This window comes from Gastrolobium bilobum, unplaced genomic scaffold, assembly GCF_033153095.1.
Source record: "Gastrolobium bilobum isolate Gb01-03AN ecotype WA unplaced genomic scaffold, APGP_CSIRO_Gbil_v1 utg4315, whole genome shotgun sequence".
NCBI lineage: Eukaryota > Viridiplantae > Streptophyta > Magnoliopsida > Fabales > Fabaceae > Gastrolobium > Gastrolobium bilobum.
In genome coordinates, this window is record NW_026896566.1 from 167600 (window position 1) to 191136 (window position 23537).

Sequence of the window (23537 nt, forward strand, 5' to 3'; positions counted from 1 at the left end):
GTTTTGGTAAATGGGGCCCGTGACACCCCTTTATAGGGCCCAAACTTGACGGCACGTTTAGATGTAAACATTGATATGACATGATATGTATGAAAGTGAAAGTACCTGAGGGTCTCAAAGTGGTGATCAACTAGTTGAGCCTGACAAATTAAAGTTGAGTTCCACTCTTTCTCAAGTATTGTCCACCATGGCAATTTGCAACTAGAAGCCCACAACTATGTTCCAGGACCTACTGTTTGTTTTTCATACTGTGACATTTAAATTTGTTAAATAATATATAAGGTTTAGCTGTTGTATACTTGTAGGGAATAATTTTATAATATATTATGTGTTGAAATATACTACTCCTAATATATATAATTTATAAATAAAAAATTTATAAATATAACTTTCCTTATACTTGTATGCAAACTGGAATCAAAGTGTACAATAACCATAGTAAGAGATTAATAATTTCTGGTAAATGAAATTTTTTTCTTACCCAGAAACAATTAATTAGGAAATAAGAAAACATTTTGTTTTGAGAAATATTGAGACTAAAATTTTACATCTTGCGCTGGAATCTGTTGGTGCAGAAAAATCACATTTCTTCCACTAATTCAAGTTGCAAGCTGTAGGATATAGGGCCATTTATTTTCTTCCATGGCGAGGTTAAGTTGCGAAAAATTAATCATGTGACTAGTCAACTTGTCTACTATAGTATTAACCACTATTTTTGGGTTTCTTTCTTCTTCTTCTTTTATTGTAATCCAAATTCAAGGGTTTAATTTAACGGAAACAAATATTTCATATATTTAATCAAATATTGGTGTTAGCTCTGTTGGCGTATAAGAATTTAGCAGAGAGGGTGAGAGAGCATGTATTCAATACTCCCGAATCAGACTAGCCACGAAACAATGAACTGATTAAAATATTTCCATAAAATAAAATAAAAAACATATATATATATATATATATATATATATATATATATATATATATATATACACAGTTATAGGTTCGTATCTTAACTATATTAAATACACGAGGTTTGTAAATAATATTCTTGTGAATGTTTTAATTTCAGTTTAAATAATTTGTCTTTAACAAGCTTGAAGAGATGAATTTGTTAAAGTACGTGAAATTTAATTAAATACAAGCAGACTGTAATTAAAAAAAAAAGGAAAAATCATTTATCATGACATAGGAAATAAAGTTATCTTTTACCATTCTCAAACAACTTTATTTTTTATTTTTTTGGTAATGATCAAACAACGTTATTTTAAAGTTTGGCATGGGGAACAAAATAAAGGATATTTTTAAAATTTTATCAAAATATCTTATATTTATTTCTCTCATTTTGAAATTACAAAGGATAATTTTATCTCATATGATAAGAGATGCTACACTCTAAAAAAAATGTCCGCTAAATTTAAAAGTCACATAAATAAAATAAAATATAGTTAAATAATACACAGATGGTAATTTACTTAAGTTAGCATTTAAATTTCCATCCATGATATGTTTTATGGGTTTAAAGTTTATAAAATTATTTTAAATAACTTTATTTAATATTCACTAAAATATATGTGGGATCCATATTTTTTTCTCTCTTCTTTTCATATGGATCTATATGGACCCACATATTTATATATATATATATATATATATATATATATATATATATATATATATATATATATTTTACTGAACATTAGATAAAGTGATCTAAAGTAATTTTATAAACTTTAAACCCATATTTTATAGAGCTATTATCCAATGTTAACGCGAGTGACTCAGTTATATGACACTGACTCGGATGGTTTCCAGTATAATGCTTTAGTTTCATTTAAAAAAATGGCATTAGAATCAAGTGCAGTCTGAACTTCAACACTAAGCATAACTGCATAAGCATACAAAAAAGGATTAAGAAGTCTTTCAAGTAAGAGGAGAAAAAGTATATTAAGCAGTCTTTTCTTTTCTTTTTTCCTTTTTCTTTTTAAGATTTAAAGGCATTTGTTATCAAGTTATATTTTTTTATTTATTTGTAGCGCCATTTAATTTGCAATCTCATGATCACTTTTATGTCTACATCTAATATTACACTAATGAGTATTTTAAATTATGTCTACATCTAATAATCTTTTTGAATAATATCTAAGTCACGTGTTCTTATTCCCCTTTATAATTAATTCTTTCAAACATTTGATGATGGGTTCTTGAACTTCCACTTTGTTTACAGTTCCAAGCATCATTCATTTCAGACATATATTGATTAGAACCAACCCAACTAATCAAGTACATAAGGGTGCGGTATAGAAAAAGGTGTAGTTCAGATTAATATAAAATCCATGGATGCACTAGCTTGATGGGAAAAAATATCACTTAAATATTATTCTTTCTTTGTTTTTTAAGAAGAAAAAAGGTTACCTACCGTGTGTTTGAATATACCATAAGAAGTAATGTAAAACATTTTTAATTCCTCTACGTTAAATACTTACCAAGCTAGGATAGTATAAATAAATACATACCTTTTTTATTCCCTCCTCTTTATTTCCCTCACCCTAATATGCTTATAATGTGTAAATTCTGAAGCACAAAAAAATATATAGACATGATAGTTTTTTTTTTTTAAAAAAAAAAATCAATTACATCAACAAACATTTAAAATTCACACATCCTTATTCTGTGTTTGATAACCGAACTCAATGTCAAGTATTGGTTAGTATCTTATTAGCTTCGATCCTATCTTATCTCTTCACCTAATAATTTGAGATTAACTTTTTCAAGGAGTTCGAGATCCTCGTCAATAGGGAATACGGGTGGATATAGCCCAGGCCATCCATTATGATCTTATCACGGAACAGATCTGGTTTAATTTATTTAGTAAAATAGAATACACTTTGATCTTAAAAAAAAAATCCTCTTATTAAAAACAAACAAGTTATAGGTCTTTCGTCAATTGTAAAAAATTATTTCAATCCAAAAGTTTAAATTATTATGTGAGGTTATATCAATGATTTTAATTTTTTTAATAGGTTCTGTTGTCCCCTAGCAACATGAGAGTCTATTAGACTTAAACGTTAAATAATGTATTGGGTATAATTTATCTGTGCTAAGAAATTTTATAATATTTAATTAATTTTGTTAATAGAATGAGAGCTGCGAGGATTGAATTCGTGGCCATTTAGTCATGTAGCTTTGATATTATATAAGACAATCATTTTAATTCAAAAGCTTAAATTTTAATACAATGTTATATTAATAATTTTATATTTATCTAAATGGACTATATTAATAATTGTATATTTCTTTACCATCGGTGTCTGAAGTCATTATCTTATCTGCAATATGAAGATTTTGTTTCTTAAGGAAAAAGATTCCTAGAGATACACTCCTGCTTCTCCTACATAGCCAAGATTTTTGTATTTTAATATCTTTTGTCTTCACTCTCCGCTACGGTTTGAAGAGTAATTAATTAATAATATTTATTTAGTGTATCTATAGATCAATAATGACATTTGAATGAAAGTTTCATTTATCACATTATGTTAATATTTATTGATTTATATAGCATTGTTTTTTTAAAATTATGTTAATAACATAAATCACACTATACCAATTAGCAGTGGCGGAGCCGCATGTTATTTGGAGTGATCTCGGCTCGTGTTAAATTTTAACAAATTATATTTATTATGTATAATTATATAATTAATTATTATTTGGCCCAGTCTAAAATTGTAATTTGGCCCTGGTTATAATTTGTAATTTGATCTAATAAAAAATTAAAATATATTTGGTGAGAGATTTGGATAAGTTGTACTAAATTATGTGTTCTATTTTCATTTTATATAAAAAAATTTAAATATATTTAATAAAATTATAACTCTTTTTGATGACGTCTACTCAGATACTTTATATTTAATATAATTTAAATATATTATGATATAAACTAATCAAAATTAAAAAAAATACATATATAATTTTTTGATCGGGCTCCGATTGGAGCGGGCTTCACCACTGCCAATTAGGATAAAATTGTTTGCATATGCATTCTCATTTTTAACATTTCTCACGACAGTTGGTTTTTCGTCTATCTTTCACTACCTTTTCATCCTTAGCACGAAATTTGATGAAGATATGCGAGAAAATGATAATTAAAAAATAAAATTATTTTTTCAGTGTTGTCAAATAAAAGCACTTTGTGATTTCAGCATTCCTTATTTTAGGTATTGTTAAATTGAAATTTTTTAGGATAAAGTTGGAAAGTGCAGAAATCGTACTGGTATGAATAGCACAGAAATAATGTAAGATAGGAGATAATTTTCAGTGTTCCAGGAGCATATTCTCTCTCTATTAAAAAAATAATATATTGTTTAATTTTTTTTCTCCTCTATACATATATCACATTTTCTCTCTCCGATTTTGATTGACTTGTCCCTACTAAACAAATGGTGCTCTCGGAGCACCTTAGCCTTTGTTTGGGAGTTTGGAGGGGAGGGAAGGGGAGGGGAAGGAAGGAGAACAAAGAGAGAGGGAAGGAAAGAAAGGAAAGAAAATTGGAGAGTATTATCTTTCCTTGTTTGGGAGTTAAAAAGATGGTAAGGGAGAAGAGTGAAGGGTTAATAACATATTTTTACCATTTTAACCTTTTTTTAAAATTAATATAATTATTACATTTTTTAAATTAAATTAAATTTAAAATTTCTAACAAAATTATTTATATACTTTTCAACTTACTAAAAAAGATCATATTTTGACGAAATTTCAACGTTGCAAACCACGAATATTTCGTCACAAAATTATTTTTTCGTTGGAATACTTTTCGTCGAAAAGTGACGAAATTTTTTCTCTGATGAAAATTTTAACAAAAATAAATTTTCTATCGAAATTTAGTTTTCGTTAAAAGTTTTGTCGAAAATGATTTCCTCCATCAAATATTTTAAACGAAAAAAGAATTTCGTCAAAAATTTTGACGAAATATTTTTCGTTCAAAATTTCGATGGAAATATACTTTGAAAAAAAATTCGAAGGAAAATTGTTGTCAAAATTTTTGAGGGAAATGATTCATTCGAAACTTTCGACGAAATTTAGATTCTGTAAAGAATTTTGACAGAATATTTCTTCGTCAAAAGTTTTTATCGAAATATTTTTCGTCAAAAATTTTTACAAAATTTTTTTCTGTCCAAAATTTTTGACAGAAATGTGTTCCGTTGAAAATTCTGGTGGAAATGTTTTTTTATCAAAAAATTTGACGAAAATATTTTCCGTCGAAAATTTTCAATAGAAATGTGTTTCGTTAAAAATTTCGACGGATATTTTTTTTGTCAGAAAATTTAACGAAAATGTTTCAGTCGAAAACTTTTGACAAAATTTAAATTCTCTAACGAATTTTGATGAAATTTTTTTCCATCAAAGATTTTTGTTGGAAATGTGCTTCGTTGAAAATTTTGATGGAAATATTTTTCGTCAAAAATTTCGATAAATATGTTTTTCTGTGAGATATTTTGACGAAATTTAGATTCCGTAAAGAATTTTGACAAAAATAATTTTTCGTCAAATTTTTTTATAGAAATGTTTTTAATCACAATTTTTTATGGAAATATTTTTCGTTGAAAATTTTTGCGAAATTTTTTGATGAAAATGTTTTTCGTAAAAAAAATTGACGTAATTGTCTTACGTCGATTTTTTTTTTTACGAAAATATGTTTCGTCAAAATTTTGGACGGAAATATTTTCTTTGAAAGTTTTGACGAAATTTAGATTCTATAAATAATGTTGAATGAATTTTTTTTCCGTAAAAAATTTGTCAGTGATTATGGCAAAATCTGGTTGCGTCTCTAATTTCGTCTTTAGTTTTGATGAAATTTTTTTGACATATATGATTTTCATCAAAAATTTCATCACTATTTTTTGACGAAATATTTTTCGTCGATAAATTCTGACGGCATCTGAGACTTTTCTAATAATTTTACATTTAAAAATGACTCACATTTATGTAGTTTTCACATTTTAATGGTAAGGGTAAATAAGTAATTTTTAATATTTCCTCCGTCAAACCCCCCAAATTGGGAGAACTTTAATTTAAAGAAGAAGGAGAGGTTTGGAGGGTTTAGTAAAAATCTCCAATTCCTTCTTTTTTTTTTTAAACTCCCAAATAAGAGAAGGGCTTACTAAAACCTTCTATTTTCTTTCCTTCTTCTCCTAAAATCAACTCCCAAACAAAGCCTTAATAATTTCGGTAAGATACCTTTAGTATCAATAATAATATACTTTCATGTATATTCTATCTTATTTTGATATTTTACGTTTAAAAAAAAAAAAACTTTCCAAGGATAAAATAATAATTAATTTCATTTCATTATTTATACAATAAATCAAGCATATATATATATAGAGAGGAAGAATATTCTTGCAACCAAAATTTTCCTCTACCAACTTATTACCAATCTAATCATCATTGGATCAAGGAGAGATAATACTAAAAAGTTTACGAAGAGAGAAAAAATGTTAATCTAATGGTGATTAGATAGGTAGTAAGTTGGTAGTGAAAAATTTTGGTAGTAAGAATATCCTATATATATATATATATATATATATATATATATATATATATATATGTATGCACACACACACACACACACACACACAAACGATGAGAGATATGATTATTTTATATTGTTATAAATTATACTATCAATTTTAATCATTGATCTTATTCATATTCAATTCTTCTAATTTATTAGATATGTGTGTCGTTAGATGCAAACAAATATATAATTAAGATTAATTATAAGATTTTTTATTCTTTCACCGATATAAATTGATTTGACTATATATAAACAGATATGATTCATTTCCTTGGAATAAGCGGTCAACGCTCCGACACGCATCCAACACATTTTTTTTATATCTAAATTTTATTTTATTAACTAAATGATGTACCTCTGGCAGATGTGGTTTTCTAAGTTTAATTTGATAAGAACTGAGTCATAAAAGAGCAATTTAAATACATATTTGCTTATTATATTGATTCTTTCTATGTCAATGATATTTTTCACCTATTGGTTGTGTTTATACAGGTAAAAGAAGTGAAAATTACAAAATTATAAAAAGTCTGTTGACACGACTCCACACGGGTGTAGCTCACTACAAATTCCAGCACTATGGCGCGAACTGGAGCCACACTGACGCGGACCCGCGCCAGTTTACGAATTTTGCAGCAGAGCTTTGCAAGTGGCGCCAACTGGCGCCGGTTCCTTGAAGAATTGCACGAATAGGCAGTGGCACGGCGCCTAGTGGCGCCAACTAGCGCCGGTCTTCGGATTGCACAACTTCACTTTTGGAATGGCGCCTAGTGGCGCCAACTGGCGCCAGTTTACGAGAAAACAGGCTCGACTTTTACAAATGGACAGAGGCGCGGCGCCAACTGGCGCCGGTTTGTGGGAAAGATACACCGTGTTTTCTGAAGGGCAATTTTGGAAGAAAGAAGCGAGGCTTATAAATAGGATCCTCATGACAGAATTAGGGATCGAATCCTATTCTATTGAAGAGAGACGACGGTGGTGCTCAGAGAGGGTTCTGGAGTTCTTCTACTTCTTCTTCTTTCTCTCCTTTTTAATTTACCAGGTTTATGTTGAATATTGAATATTTAGCCATGATAATGGTTGGCTAGTTTCTTTTTATTGTAGTTAGGGTCACAAACCCTATGTGAACCCTTGTTACGACGGATTGGTTTACTTTTACTCGTTTATATAAATTATCTTTATCTCTACCCTGTGCGTAGTTGAGGATAGTTTGAGGGTTAGAACCCTAGATAGGAATATTGAGATTTTGGTCTTGAAAGAGGGTAAGATAACAATTTATATGCATGCTAGGAATAGATGTATATTTAATTGTAGATGCTTAAATTATTGAGTTCATTGCTTTATGCCATGAGAAACATTGCAAGGAATTGAGGTTTCAATTGGGATTAAAGGGTTAACCTTGCAAGGAATTGAGGGTTAACTATTAATATTTGTTAGATAATAATTTATCTGAGTAATTATATAAATGAATATTGTAAATCAATCCAAAGTAAGAAGTGGGGATCATAAGGTAAGTGCACTCTAGCTACGATGCTTTCTCTTATTTACAAAAAATCATTCTTTGTTCTTTTTCTCATAAACAAAAATTCAAAAATACGTTTTACTTTTAATTCTTATTATTCTCAAATCCACAACAATTTTCACACACCTATTTGAACTCTTCAATCTTAAAAGGAACAATTATTTGATATAAGATCACAATCCCTGTGGAGACGAACTTTTCTTATCATTATATTACTTGTGCGATCGGTACACTTGCCGGTGAGCATCACTAAACATCAAAAAATAATTTATAAATTAATTTTTTTTTCTGTGTTAACAAGGTACGAAAAATTATATTTGCTTTATATTTATATTATGGAATTTGAATATTTGAATAGTTATATGACTTATTATGGGCTGTTATATGTATTAAATATAAATTATATTATATATATTAAAAATATTATTTAATATCAAAACGTGTCATAACATGTCAAAATATGACATTTTTTAGAAGGGAAAGGTTATATTTACAAACTTTTTTGCTTACAAACTCTTACAAACTACACTATGTTCTCCCGGGAGAATATAGTCTAATTTGTAAAAAAAATTCAAAAAAGTTTGTAAACAGATTCTTCTCCTTTTTAGAATTAACGTGTCGACGAGTCATATTATGTTGTGTCCCATGTCCCATGTTAATATCGGTTACTCTCCTTAACCACTTTCATCTGTTTGTGCATAAATCTACTAAAGTTTTGATTTTTAATTTATTTTTGTTATTTAGTTGGTTGAATATTGATTCTTTGATCGAGGATTTGAAAGGGAGTTTTAAAGTTTTAATATTTCGATAGAAAACTATAGCTTCTGTTGATTAAATAATTGGATTTCTATGCACAAAAAATATTTTATTTTATTGTTTTTTGGGTTTCATCAGCCATCGTGCTTGAATATTATATGATTATTTGTTGTGTGCCATCAATTTTATTCAAAATGGAGGATTAATTTTGTAAAGAATCATTTTAATCCAAAAGCTTAAGTTATATTGAGTGATGTTACATAAATGATTTATATTATTCTCTAACACGTCCCCTCACAAGAGAGTCAATTGGGCTTGAAAGGTGGATGATGCATCAGGCCCAGCCTACTTAAGCTAAAAAATCCCACAAAGAAAATGGGCAGAGACGAGGATCGAACTTAGGAAACTGAGGTTTTGATATCATAAAAAGAATCATTTCAACCCAAAACTTTAAGGTGTTGAGTGAGAGCATTCTTAATGGTTTATATTATTTTCTAATACAAGTTGTGTGACATAATTTAGGAAATAATTTAGATAAGTATGCTAGAATTCATGGTAAAAAATTTTCCTAATAAATTTGTGTTATTACGATAAATATTTTGATAATTTGAAATGTCAAATTTTTTGGCCCCGGTTAAAATTAAATCTCGGCTCCACCACTGCGTAGTGATTATCATATTGATCATCATCATTCCCTTTCTATTGATAAATAATTAAATATTATGAAGTTCCTTATCATATATGGATGAGCTTGTATGTTATCTACTCTTTAAACCCAATAAACATTTGTATGAGGGATATATTTGAAAAATATAATATACAACAATTAATATGTGACTTAAATTTTTGGATTGAATTAATTACATTACACACTTATTATCAGGTATTTTAGTACCTGCAATTCCGAAGTTGTATGAACAATCCAATATATATTCGCCATAGCAATCATACCAAGTGCCGCAATTTTAGCCCGGTTTCAAATCGTAGCATTAATTTGGTTCTTTACAAGCTACTTTCATCATAACATATAGGGGTGTGCATGGAGCGGTTCAGTTCGGTTATTGTCAAAAACCAAACCAAACCAGTTTTAAACAGTTTAGATTTTAAACCGAACCACTTTTCTTTTTTTGAAAAAACCGGTTTTTATTTTGTCCAAACCGGTTTGTGGTTTATAACCGGTTTTGAATTAAAACCGGTTTAAACCGGTTTTGAATTAAAACCGGTTTAAACCGGTTTTAATTCAAAACCGGTTTTAAATCAAAACCGGTTATCAAGTTCAAAACCGGTTTTTTAACAAATTCAAAATCGATTTTTGATGGATTGTGCTATTTTTATAAGTAGTCGTTTGTTTCTCCCGGTTATAGGTAGTTGACCAACTATTTCTTGCAAGAATCTTCATTATTTTGGAATTCTCAGGACGAAATGATTCTTATAGAAATTGTTCACGTTGTTTTTACGGAAAACATTTACATCAAAATTTTCTGCAAAAAATTTTGACGAAAAATTGTTAGTAATATGGCTTCCATACTCAAGAGGGGGGGTGAATTGAGTATTACAAGATTTTCACAAAAGTCCCCTTCTAGTTTCTAAATAATCATTTCAAGCAAACTTTGATATGTGAAAAGCTAATCAATACATTCAAACAATCCATAATATATAATATTTCACAATTGTAGAACTTATTCTAGCACATACAAGATATCAAAGAAACAATTAAAGTGCTAGAAATAAAGAGTTTAGAGAATTGCAAACACAATATATCCTGGTTCGGTCACCACCACTTGTGACCTACGTCCAGACTGAAGCCGCTCGATCAACTCTTTTACTAATGGTCAAGCTTCTCGGGTGCTTGACAAGCCTTTACAATCTTCCAAGACTTCGGGTACTTAATAACCTTACAATTCACTCCAAATTTACTCAAGTATTTGGCTACCTCTCAAATAATGGGTCTCACAACCCTTTCAACTCAAAAATATAAGGAGAGAAATATTTGGAAATGAATATACACTCTCAAAGTGTGGATATACAACTTGAAGCACTATGAGTATATGGATTTTCAAGATATGAGCTCAAATATGTTTTATCTTTGAAATATATGAAAGAATATGCAAATGATAGTGTAGAAGCTCTCAAATCATCCTTAGAATGTGTAGAAATAGTGATCTTAACGTTTTAGGGTCATAAGGAATGTATTTATAGTGTTTTTTTAGCAAAACTGGCTGTTTATAGCCGTTATAGGCTTTCTGTCGCAGGGGGAATCGATTCCCAATTCCCAACATTTTTACAGAGAGTGGAAATCGTTCATAAGGAATCGATTCCCAACTTGTTGGAAAGGTTGGAAATACGACAACAATACCATTGTTTCGTATTTTGTGCATAACTTGAGCTATTCTTGTCTGATTGATGTGATCTTGGTCTCGTTGGAAAGATAAAAGAGAGATCTACAACTTTTATGAAGAACACAAGATCTAAATCCATCATCTTTAATACAAAAAATTGTATTGAAGGAAGCAGCAAAATTATTCAGCAAATTCTAAGTTCAAATGTGTTCTAACTTGCTTCCAACCACTTTTTATGAAAGATCTTGACTTGATAAATACGTTTTGAAGTTATAAAACATGTCAATGATCTTTTCCATGGGTTTTTCAAATTTCTTTCAAGTATATAAAGATTTTGATTATGCAATTCGAAAAACACGTTTACTTTGAAAAATAACTTTGAGCTCATGCAATGCAATCTACCATATACCCTCACATATATTCTAAGTCCTAAAGATATATTCTAAATATGATTTTAGACTTAGCTTCATGTCTTGTGTCTTGGATCTTTACTTGAGCTTGATGCTTTGACTTGTTAGATATGACAATGCTTGACACTTTGTTGGTTTTGATCATTTTTCACCATGGTTATGATATTGAGCTTCTCTTAGATGTTGTCAATGGTTTGTTGTCTTTGATCTTAGTGTTGGTCTTCTAAATATTCCTTGTTGCTCTTGATCCAATCATTTTGCCACTTTGGTATGTCATTACTCTTCTTGTGTGGCTACATTATACATCTTCAATATCCACATATGGTTGATGTTTTTTGCTCTTGATTAATACTATGCTCTTTTTGTTATTGACACTTTGTAATCATCAAAACATACATTGTATCTACAAAAGTATTTCAATCAAAATTTGTGACTAAAAACATATCCTGTAAAAAAATTTGACGAAAATTTTTTTTTGTCGAATTTTTTTACGGAATATAAATTTTGTCAAAACATTTCCCTCAAAATATTTCACAAAAAACATATTAATCGAAATTTTTGACAAAAAAATATTTCTATCAAATTTTTTCACAAAACACATTTCTTTCGAAAACTTTTGGCCGAAACAAATTTCATCAAAATTCTTTACGGAATTCAAATTCCGTCGAAAGTTTTCAACGGAAACATTTTTGTTAAACTTTTTGACAACAAAATTTCCGTCGAAATTTTTAACGAAACACATTTTCATCGAAAATTTTTGACGAAAAATATTTCCGTCAAGTTTTTTGATAAAAAACATTTCCATCAAAATTTTCAATGGAACACATTTATATGAAAAATTTTCGTAAAAATTTTATGACGAACAATATTTCGATAAAATTTTTTGACAAAAATGTTTTTCGTCATAAAATTTGAGGGAAATGATTGGAGGTAATTTATATTTCGTAAAGAACTTTGACAAAAAAAAATTTCGTCGGAATTTTTTATAGAAATATTTTTCATCAAAAAAAAATTTTGAAATATTTTTCGTCAAAATTTTTGATCAAAATTTTTGCTGTAAATGTGTTTTGTTGAATATTTTGTTGGAAATATTTTTTGTCAAAAATTTGGACGGAAATATTTTTCGTAAAATAATTTGACAAAATTATTTTCTGTCAATTTTTTTTATGAAAATGTGTTTCGTCAAAAAAATTTACAGAATTATTTTTCGTTGAAAAGTTTGACAGAATTGTTTTTGTCGAAAGTTTCGACGGAATTTAGATTCTATCAATAATTTTGATTGAAATATTTTGTCCCTAAAAAATTTATGTCAGTGATTATGACAAAATCTTGTTTCGTCTCTATTTTCTACGTAATATGATTTTTGTCAAAATTTTTGACGAAATATTTTTCTTTGATAAATTTTGTTAGTATTTGAGACTTTTCTAATAATGTCACATTTAAAAATGATTCATATTTATGTAATTTTCACATTTTAATGTTAAGGATAAAAGATAATACTTATTTGTTCCTTAATTGTAAAATAGTTTGGTTATGGATAACCATGGATAACCAATTATTTTTATAGTTTGATAAATAACCAGTTTATAAAATAAAATGTAGTTTAATATGAAACCGATTTTTAAAAATAACCGATTTTTAAAATGTGGAGCAGTTTGGTTATGGATCGGTTTGATTCTTTTGGACATTTTGAACACTCCTGATAACATATAATTGCTACTAGTTAAATTACTCAAACTTATCTTGACTTGAAAGGAAAACTCAATATTTTCTCATTGGTAGTGGATTGTCATGGTTCTGTGCATTATTAAGCCAAGTGAGTGGTGAGAACCAGTGTTATGAGTTATGACAGGGTATGGGCCATTGCAAGTGAGAAATTCACTTGAGCTTGGAGAACATGCCAAAGATTTCAGGCTGGTGACCTGCCACATCACATCGCTGTCCTCTATAGCTTGTTGTAATGAGCTTGAACAATTTTTGAATTTTACCAATGAAACATTATTTGATATGATTACTGATATTTTAGATCGCAATGCTTAATTGCTCGCATATATGGAAAGACTAATATTAGTTTTATGTCATATTTGTATTTACAATTAGAATTTTATGGCCAGGACATTTATAATTAGATAAAATTTCTCAAGTTGCTGAAATTATTTCGCTTAAATATTTTCAACAAAATTTTAATGGAAGTACTTGTACCCAATGGCTAATCATTATAAAAACAATGTTGTTTACCCCCAAAGAATTGTGTAAATAGTATATTACTTTGTTTTTTTATAGATAAATAGTATATTACTGTTAAAACAATACAATATCTGCAAAATTGGAATATGCATTGCTCTTTATTTACTTTGTTTTGGGTTAGTCAATTGGCTAGAATGAAAACAAAACTCTATGCATGCGCAAGATAAGTTGTCAATTCAAATTATTGAAAACCCACGTGACTGCCACAAAAGGGACATTGCGTCCTTTCCGCAAACTTTTTAAATGAAAATAAAATTTTGTACTAGCATATAACATCCGTTACTGTAATTTTAAAGAAAAGAGTGTAATGACCCATGATAAAGATGAATTGATGATTTTAAAATTATAGATATTTTTTATGGGATAAATTATATTTATTACCATTTTTTCTTAGCAACTCTTACTATAACTTTATTATCATTGGATAAAAAAAATGTTTAAAGAAACCATTTATGAGATTTTGAAAGATAGGTTAAGGCCTTAAGGGTGCCTTAGGAGCTGAGCAGTGAAGGGATGTGTTAAATTCTCTCAAAAAATTTGGGAAAAATTTAAAGTCTTAATCCTGGATCCACTCTGAACAGAATTGTATCTCGTGAAGGATAAGAGTGTTATTGGGCCGAATCGAACCGAGTTTTGATCTTAAAAGACTAATCCTATATTTAAATGTATCAGCCTGATCAAACATGTTACCTGATCAAACATGTTACCTGTTATGAATATAATTATTGACATATGATTTAATTATTTTCAGTTTAAAAAAATAAAATAACACAAATTTATCCAAACAAAATTATTTACAATGACAAATTTATGCAAGCAAGAGTATCGAGTCTGATACTTCATTTTTTCTGTAACTTTTGGATGCCATTTCAATTCATACATTTTTGGATGTTTCCCGTCAAATTCTGAGGAAACGTTTGGTATAGTTGAAATTTTTATTTGTCCGAAAATCTCAATTTTCACAAATATAATTTTTACATTTAATTTACAATAATATCTAAAAATTTAAAATTTTAAAATTTTTAATTTTTTGAAAATTCGAAAAAAATCCGTGCACCAAACGATCCCTGAGCTTTTATCTTTTTGGGAAACGATGTTGGTGCTGCAGTAGCATTAAAAAAGCGCTTCTCCGATCGATAATAGCAGTATAAGGTGTATTAAGTTAAAACTAAGGGAAAAGTGTCTATACTTTTAAATTACACAACTTACATCCTTTCACTCTCACAAAGAGGTGGGACCCACAACTTTATTTTTTTTTTGTCAACTCTCTCTCCTCCTTTATCTATCTCTTTCTCTCTCTTAAAATGACACAACTTTACATCCTTCAAAATTATACACACTTTTCCCTAAAACTAAATGTAAAGGTGTTAAGTTTGAGTTCTGGAAATGGATGAAGGAAATTTGATGCTTGATGAAAATTAATTTTCGATTACGGCCATATTAGTTTACTAAAAAAAAAAAGTTAAAACTAAACGCAATCGGAAATGATTATATTCATAGGATATTCTATTCTTCTATTTATGCATGCATATGCAACAGGTTGTACTTATCAATAATGATCATGCATTAACTGATATGCCTGCACTATGTATTGAAAAAACAATTAATTTTTCTTCATCTTTTTCCAAACACTGTAAATAGTGCAATCGCATGTCACTTTCAACTGAGGGCCCGGCTTTTTCTGATGAAGCTGCATTAATTATTGGGTGCATATTTTCTTATGTTGTAGGATAGTAGGAGAGAAAAAAAGTAGAGATAAGTTAAATGTGGGTCTCACATTTTAAATTAAAAAAGAAAAAAAAAATTAATTGGCACGAAAAACGAATTTGTGTAGGAAAAAGTTTTTATCTCATGTAGAAGGAGATAATGATTTCCCTTAGTTATCACGCATAAAAATATGGAAAATTATATTTTCATGTAACTTGAAATTCATTTCCTATATTATACTTATATAAAAGGATGTGTCTTTTTTTAAAAAAAATTAGTGAGTTTTACTTTATTTATCTCATAATATAATATAATTTATCTCATATTAATTATATGAGAGAAATAAAGCCTTAAAAATATTCTAAAAAATTGTATACAAAATTATATATTATTTCCTTGATAAGATTATCTCAAGCCCAATACAATCATGGTGACCTAAATCAACTCTCTAATCAGTAAATTCTTAATTATTTATTTCATGTGGACAAATTGGTTGAAAGTGACTTTCATTAACAATTATGACGCTGAAGATTATGTTAATTATTTGTAGAATTACCTGTTAATCAGATGTTACAAATTAAACCCTGCAAAAGAAGACATATTAAATACCCATTAGTTTTACATCATTGTAATTCTCATTAATTTTTTTTGGGTCCAAAACCTACTCCAAAGATGAATTTAGCAGAGAATACAAAGAAGGCGTCATTTTCTCGAGCTTAATGATGGGTGTCTGTTGTATGGTATGTTATGTATAGACAATAGGGTTAAGGACCTTACCGCAGAACAAAACAATGACTGGAGGTGTCATTGGCATATATGTCATCTAGCTAGCTATGCGTGAAAATGGGTTTGAAAGAGAAATTATTGTACATAGGAACTGAATGTGCGTCAATTAATTTTCCAATAATTTTATAATAAAATTTATATTTTGGACATGTAACTTGAAAATTGTTTTAAGAATGTTCGGCTTGTAAATGTGACCAATGTGGCAAATCACGGAGCGTGCTTCACTCAGGTTGATCATTGATGTCTGCTTTCACTTCCAATACAAAGTGTCAACAACTTCAACTAAATTCCATTCTCTCAATTATTGGATTTTAGGCATCGAGGAAGGAAACATTATGGTAGATGATGGGCCCAGGAAGCCTGTGAACCCTCCATGCTTAAGGAATTGCTCACACTAAACAAAAAATGAGATGCGACCAAAATAGCAAACAAACAAAAAAAAGTAATGCGACTATCCAAATAATAATAATAATAACTACTAATGTGGTTTTCTATTATTGCAGTCGCCTCCAACACAAGAAAGAAAGAGATAGAGGCTTCAAGTACGAGTCTATAAATTCATACTTCATAAGCTACACTTTGTTTAGCTCAAAAGACTAGTTTGAAGTGGTACTAATTTATGGAACACTGCCCAAAATGCCACTGTTCACCAACTTTTTTACTTAAATATCATGGGAACAGTGTTATTTCCCAATATGCCACGGGGGCAAGTTCGCTACCCTGTATAGCGAACTCGGTTTGCTGACGTGTCATATTTTTAATGGATAAAAAGTATCAAATTTTAAAAAAATAATAAAAAAAAAAAGAAGGTCGCCTACCATGTAGGCAAACATGGTTAAAATCAAGTTGGTGTCCACTAGAAACGTAACACATCAGCAAACCGAGTTCGTTACATCGGGTAACGAACTTACCCCCGTGGCAGATTGGGAAATAACACTGTTCGCGTGACATTTAGGTAAAAAAGTTGGTGAACAATAACATTTTGGTCAGTGTTACCTAATTTATCTGAAATGAAACTACTACTTTCTCGAATAAGAAATAATCATAAGTTGCTTTGCCTATACGTCGACTAAATTTCTTCACTCTTACATCATTCCTACATCAGGACTTCTCTTTATAAGAAAATAAACACTGTTCTCTTCAAATATATCCTAAACTTTCTTAAGATCGCAAAGTATATCAATATACTTAGAAGTGATGAGATGAAAGAAAATAATGCAATATTATAATGCACGAGTTTATCATAAGATTGCAATATGCCATCACCCAACCAAGAAGACGATGCTTAAGATTGCAAAGTATATTATGATTGACAGAAAAGGCACGAGTTTATGATTGCCAAATAGTTGTTAATTGTTCAGTAGGTCTGTCCCATGAAATGTATTTAGTCTACTATAGCAGCGTTATCAAGCACGACTTGTAGTTCATTAATTGAAAAAACCAGTAGTTAGTTTCTTTTGAGGCTTGCTAACCGATCACAAGAAGTTGATTATCTATGTATACAAAAAAAAAAAAAAAATAACGAAGTTGATAATCTATTATGATCGTTGCAAAACTTTTTTTCGTCAGAAAATGAACTATTAGGTCCAAAATTCCCTTTAGTCACAGATTTTATATTATTAATTACAAAAAAAAGAAAAGATTTTATATTATTTCTTGATGATTAACAAACTCGATTGAAAATGTTATTGTTTAGCTGCATCATTTAAAGAAGAATGTTTTTGGTCTTGTGAATTTCTTTGTTCTGCTTTGATATGAAAAGACGCGGCGATGGTCGTTAAAAGGGATGAAAATCAAGAATATCAACCCAAGAATTGATCATGAAGACCGGCACTTGTAAGTCTGAAGGACAACAATACACTAATCATCAAGAAATTTGAAAGAAAATAGAAAAGCGAAATTTCTCTATTACAATATTAAGGCTAATAATTCCATAATGTCGAGAAATCAATTTAAGAAAGTTCGATCCAACATTTTAGACGGCTAAACCAGAACGGTGTCGAGAACATGTACTCAGTGAAGATTATCCCGAAAAGTATGTAAAAGTGGTTGACCCTAAATTTGTTAAAAGCACAATATACCCACAAAATCAACTGTTACGAACAAAGTTCATGTGTTCACAATCCCAGAAGAGAGAGAAAACAGAAAACATTATAGAATGAGAGCCGCACAAGCATGCATGTGAGGTCAGACAAAAAAATAAAAAAGCACGCCAATATCACAGCACAACTTATGATATTTTTGCCCTCGAGAAGTCCATCTCCGGATGCTGCAAAACAAAACAGTTAAATGTTAGCAGATTTTCCTGAACGATGAAGAAACACATTACGAGAAGTAAGAGGTAGTCAATATGAAAAGAAAGCGTCTACCTCATTCATAAATTTCTTCAACATTTCCTGCTTATTGAGCTCATCACTTGTAGGGAGGCCCATAGATTTCTGCCGCTGATCAAACTGCACAATAGTACAAGAGAATACTTAACCAACTAGCAAACAAATCCCAAAAACCAAAACATTGCCGTCTCATTATATCTTAAGGCTACTAAACAGGGATGAATGCATTAATCCTTGTGAAACAAGAAACATACCAAATAGCTAACATTACATCATCTTTAAAAGCGTTAACCTCAAAAAATGGATGCACACCCACTTCCATACAACAGGATCATACAAAATGAATATGATGAACAAATCAAAAACAACTACAAGTCATACAACTAATTAAAGTAACTACAATCATCCACTTACCATCATTTTTTCAACAGTCTGTCGAGTTTCAGGATCCAGGTCAGAAAGTTTGCTGTTCTCAGGTTCAACTTTTTGTGTGTCAATTTCAGGATCACCCTTTACCAGACATTTCCACCACTCCATTTGATCATGCTTGGTCAAAAGAATAGAAAGTGTTTTCTGATCCTCTGCAAAATAGGTTTATAAATAATGAGTGACACATTAAGAGGTCGTGGCTTCTCACTTCATTAATAAACTGAACAATTAACGCATTCCATTCCTAAGCCCAACACAATTACTGAACCCCCAATGTCAGCTCATGCATGCACACAGTGATTATTCTCAGCATGATAGTCAAAATTGTTTTAGATCTCTCCTTGAGCTTCAATCAGTGGGTTCTGAGCTTTGATCTATGGCTGCTACTGGTTGTGGCTTGCAGGAGATGTGAGAAACTTAGGATGGGTGGTGAGTTGGGTTGAAAGAGAGTACGGAAGGGGTTTGACCTCTTCAATCAGTGGGTTCTGAGCTTGTTGGGTTGTATTTTCTCATGTGCTCTGTTTTGTTCTATGGTCGAATGGTGTCCAGGCTCTGCTTTGTGGCTTAGTGGTATGGTACTATCCAAATATTAACTAGTCAGCCTTTTCTTTTAGTATTTTAATTTAGTGCGTTATAAAAAATTGTGTATCATATTGAATTTAAGGTTGTCAAACTCGAGAGTCTACACAAACTCGCAAGGGTGAACCAAAATCGTAAATCCCAGAATCGTAACACGGATCGCAAAATCATAACACAAGATACAAATTATATTTATATGCATATAAAGTAATATAATAAGAAAATTTAATTCAACCAACCAGTAAAATAATGTCATACAATAGTCATAATCACATAATGTCTCAAACACATAAAGTCATAACAAAAGATCAAAACCCAAAACAAAATATCAAATATGTTTTACTTAAAATCTATATTCAGAGTTATGTTAGTTATATTAAATTTTTTTACTTAAAATTTAATATCAAATATGTTTTCTTTTAATATCACAATTGATTTTTAAATAAAAAATGAGTTATTAATATAGATACATAATGTTAAATTTAACTTTTATGTATTATAAGTGTAAAATATTTTACATTCACATTTCAAATTTCATATAATTATTAATACAATTAAATAAAGTAATAAAACATGATTCCTTACTAACAATATACTGTACATATTTTAGATAGAGAAAAAAAATTATAAATAAAACGAGAAACAGAGGCACAAAAAAAAAATACAAGACAGAGGTACAAAAATAAAAAGAAACAAAACAAAGCAGGGAAGAGATTGAGGTGGTGGTAGATCATCATCAGCATGCTTGCGATGCTGAGAATCTTTGTTGGAGGAGACCATTAGGTTCAAGCGCTTCATGGACTCGTCCAAATCAGCCACCTCGAATGACTCCGGGGCTCCCAAATCCTCCGCAGAGCCCTCCATGGATAAATTGGAAGAGAAGAAAGCAGAGAAGCGGAAGGACAACAACGAAGCACGTCGGAGAGGACGGTGGAGCAGGAGTCACGCAACGTCGTCTCTCACTCAGCAAGGAGGTGGCGGCTGAAACCAGGTATTAGGGTTTTTTGTGTTAAAAAAACCCATTTGTATGATGGGTTTCAGGTCAAATTTTAGGGTCCGTGGGTTTTTCTCCATTTCCTTGAAATCGTTAAACTCGTAAGAGTTTACGAGTTTGCCAAAAGACACGGCGCTTCAACCGTTTGAGTGCCAAAAGCGAGTTTGCAGTGAAACGAGAACGTTAAGGGTGACCAAAAGCGTAAACTCGTCCGAGTTTGCGAGTTTACTCGTGAGTTTATTGACAACCATGATTGAGTTGTAATCTTAATTTGAGTTGTGTCTGGTGTCCATCATATGCATTTGAATGAGTTTAATTAAAACTTAAAAGTTAGTTGTGAGATTTAAGGTTATTATTATTCTTGTGTGAATATAATTTTATATTTTAAGTAAGATCTTATAATCCGTGTTATGATCTCATGTCTTAAGTGTTCCACTCTCCTCCCAATCCTAGGTAAGATCTCAATTTTGACTACCTTGGTGCTGCTCAGAATGATGGCATCTCGGATTTTTTCATACAATGATTTAAAAGAAATCAATTTCATCAAGATGCAAATGAATTATTGTCACTAAAAAGGATTTATAGATGCAATTTAGTAATCCTCTACCTATGCTCCAATAACAGTCATCAGGCTTAACAGGTCGATATAGCTCCCCCTGGAAATTTTTAAAATCATGAGTCAGCAAAGCCATGACAAAAACTTTACACAAACTAAAATGTCAGACTGAAGGACAGAACAAATCATCAACCAGAAAAGAAACTAATGTGGTAGGTAGGATAAATCTTTTAACAATAAACAATATAACTTAGTACAAACTTACATCAATAATTGGTGGCTGGCCTTTGAGTCCAACTTTTAGATGGTTCTTCTTTATCTCACAGATGACAAACCTTGATTTCGTTCCATTTGGCACTGGAACATTCACATTGAGCTCCTGTAGAGTCTGAGTCCAACAATATTTGTCCAGATCCAGGCCATTACCTTTGTTTGGAACTGTCCATGCATTGAAAAAAAAACAATGATGGGGGAAGTTTAAAAAATAAAATAAAATAAAACTTAATATACAAAATTGATTAGGAATCTTATATACTAAACAGATATATCCAAGAGAAAAATTCCTTTTGATTGAGTATGTTAGCAAGAAACCACTAGCATCTAAAACACCAGCATCTATGGTTCATCAGTACAAGAGAAAATTACTAACAGAATAATATATAACACAATCCAACAATGTGTCTAACATAACCAACAACCAGACATTGATCATATGACTAACACAACATTCAAGAGTAACATGGTTCTCGCTCTCCAATGTAACTAATTGTAAATTATAATGCGGACACAAATAAAAATAAAAAAGTTAAAACCCGTGAAAAAGAATGGTAAATAATTATTCTTATAGTATCAACCCAAAATTGAAGTGAAAATTGTTTTTTTATTGTTTTTTTTTTTAATTCTCTTACCTATTGAGCCACTTGAACCAGATTCCTGGTCCTTCTCCTCCTCCTCCTCCTCCTTTGTTTCCACTTCCTTCTCTTTCTTCGCAGCAGTCGCCGCCATCTTAGCTTCCTTCAACTTTTTATCGGCGGCCGCCCTCTCCTCGGCGGCTCTGGATTCCTTCTTCGCCTTGGCAGCGCGCACCAACGACACAATCTCCTTCTCGGCCATGTCGTTTTGGAAGAAGTCGCTCTCTTGTGCGATGAAGTTGAATACTTTCTCCAGAAAACCTATTGGGTTTGATGGATCAAAGTTGGCGCTAAAGGAAGAGGGTTGTGATTGTGACGCAGAAGAAGAAGAAGACGAGGGAGATGCTTTTGTATGATTCTCATCTTCTTGGTAATCAGAGATAATGGCCATCGCTGAGTCAGTGGAGAAAGACACAGAGTCGGAGAAGAAAAACACGCTGCTTAGGGCTTAGGACTTTACTTTTACTTACTTTAGTTTAGACTTTAGACTTTAGAGGGTGTTTGCTTCATTGCTTGGCATATAAGGTGTGGAAAATTCCAGAACCGCCGTGAGTTCGCAAGGCCCAATCCTGGACGAAAGGCCCGGCCCAACACCTCTTTAGCTCTATAATCTTGAGATTCCCTTCTAGCTTTGTTATTCGTAGGGTGAGAAAAAAACTGGTTCACTTGCTCTGGCCTTGATCCGATCTTGACCCGACCCATAAATATCCATATTTTTTGAACTGGTTTAAATACTGACTCACTTTTATTTAGGTCAATTTTAGACCTGACTTGTTTTAATATTGACCCACTGACCCAAAACTTGACCCATACCCATTATGTGAAAAAAAATCACAATTACATTAAAAGAAAGTTTTAACGTAAAACAATTACGTCAAATTTTTTTATGGAAAATATATTCATAAAAATTTTCGCAAAAATTTTTGACGAAAAATATTTTCATCAAAATTTGTGACTAAAAACATATCGGTAAAAAAATTTGACGGAATATTTTTTTTGTCAAATTTTTTTACAGAATCTAAATTTCGTCAAAATATTTCACAAAAAAATATATTCATAAAAACTTTTGACGAAACACATTTTCATCGAAATTCTTTGACGGAAAAAAATTTCATCAAAATTTTTTACAGATTTCAAATTTCGGCGAACGTTTTCGACAGAAACATTTTCGATAAATTTTTTGACAAAAAAAAATTTCGTCGAAATTTTTAGCGAAACACATTTGTATCAAAAAATTTCGACTAAATATTTTCGTCAAGTTTTTTGATAAAGAATATATCCATCAAAATTTTCAACGGAACACATTTCTGTAAAAAAAATTCGTAAAATTTTTTGACAAAAAATATTTCGATAAGAAATTTTGACAGAAAAAATATTTTGACTAAATTCTTTAGAGAATATAA

At 30.3% G+C, this 23537-nt stretch overlaps 2 protein-coding genes across 3 annotated transcripts in view; one reads left to right on the forward strand and one right to left on the reverse strand.

The window, feature by feature from the left end:
• Positions 1 to 1028: 1028 nt before the first annotated feature.
• Positions 1029 to 23537, forward strand: part of LOC133300595 (probable pectinesterase/pectinesterase inhibitor 61) — a 63115-nt gene continuing 40606 nt past the window's right edge. The window contains exon 1 of the mRNA XM_061500169.1: positions 1029 to 1032. The gene's annotated coding sequence lies outside the window, so the exon portion shown is untranslated. The remainder of the gene's footprint in view (positions 1033 to 23537) is intronic.
• LOC133300605 (protein BOBBER 1-like) lies at positions 18216 to 22610 on the reverse strand. 2 transcript variants are annotated; one of them, XM_061500181.1, is made up of 6 exons: positions 22141 to 22610; positions 21489 to 21661; positions 21275 to 21323; positions 19080 to 19246; positions 18702 to 18785; positions 18216 to 18601 (listed from the first exon to the last, which is right to left on the reverse strand). In XM_061500181.1, exons 1-6 carry the CDS (start codon positions 22523 to 22525, stop codon positions 18563 to 18565), a joined length of 897 nt encoding a protein of 298 aa, XP_061356165.1. In that variant the 5' UTR covers positions 22526 to 22610; the 3' UTR covers positions 18216 to 18562. The 2 variants fall into 2 exon arrangements, with proteins under 2 accessions (XP_061356165.1, XP_061356164.1); XM_061500180.1 differs by having other exon boundaries at positions 18224 to 18601; positions 22132 to 22610.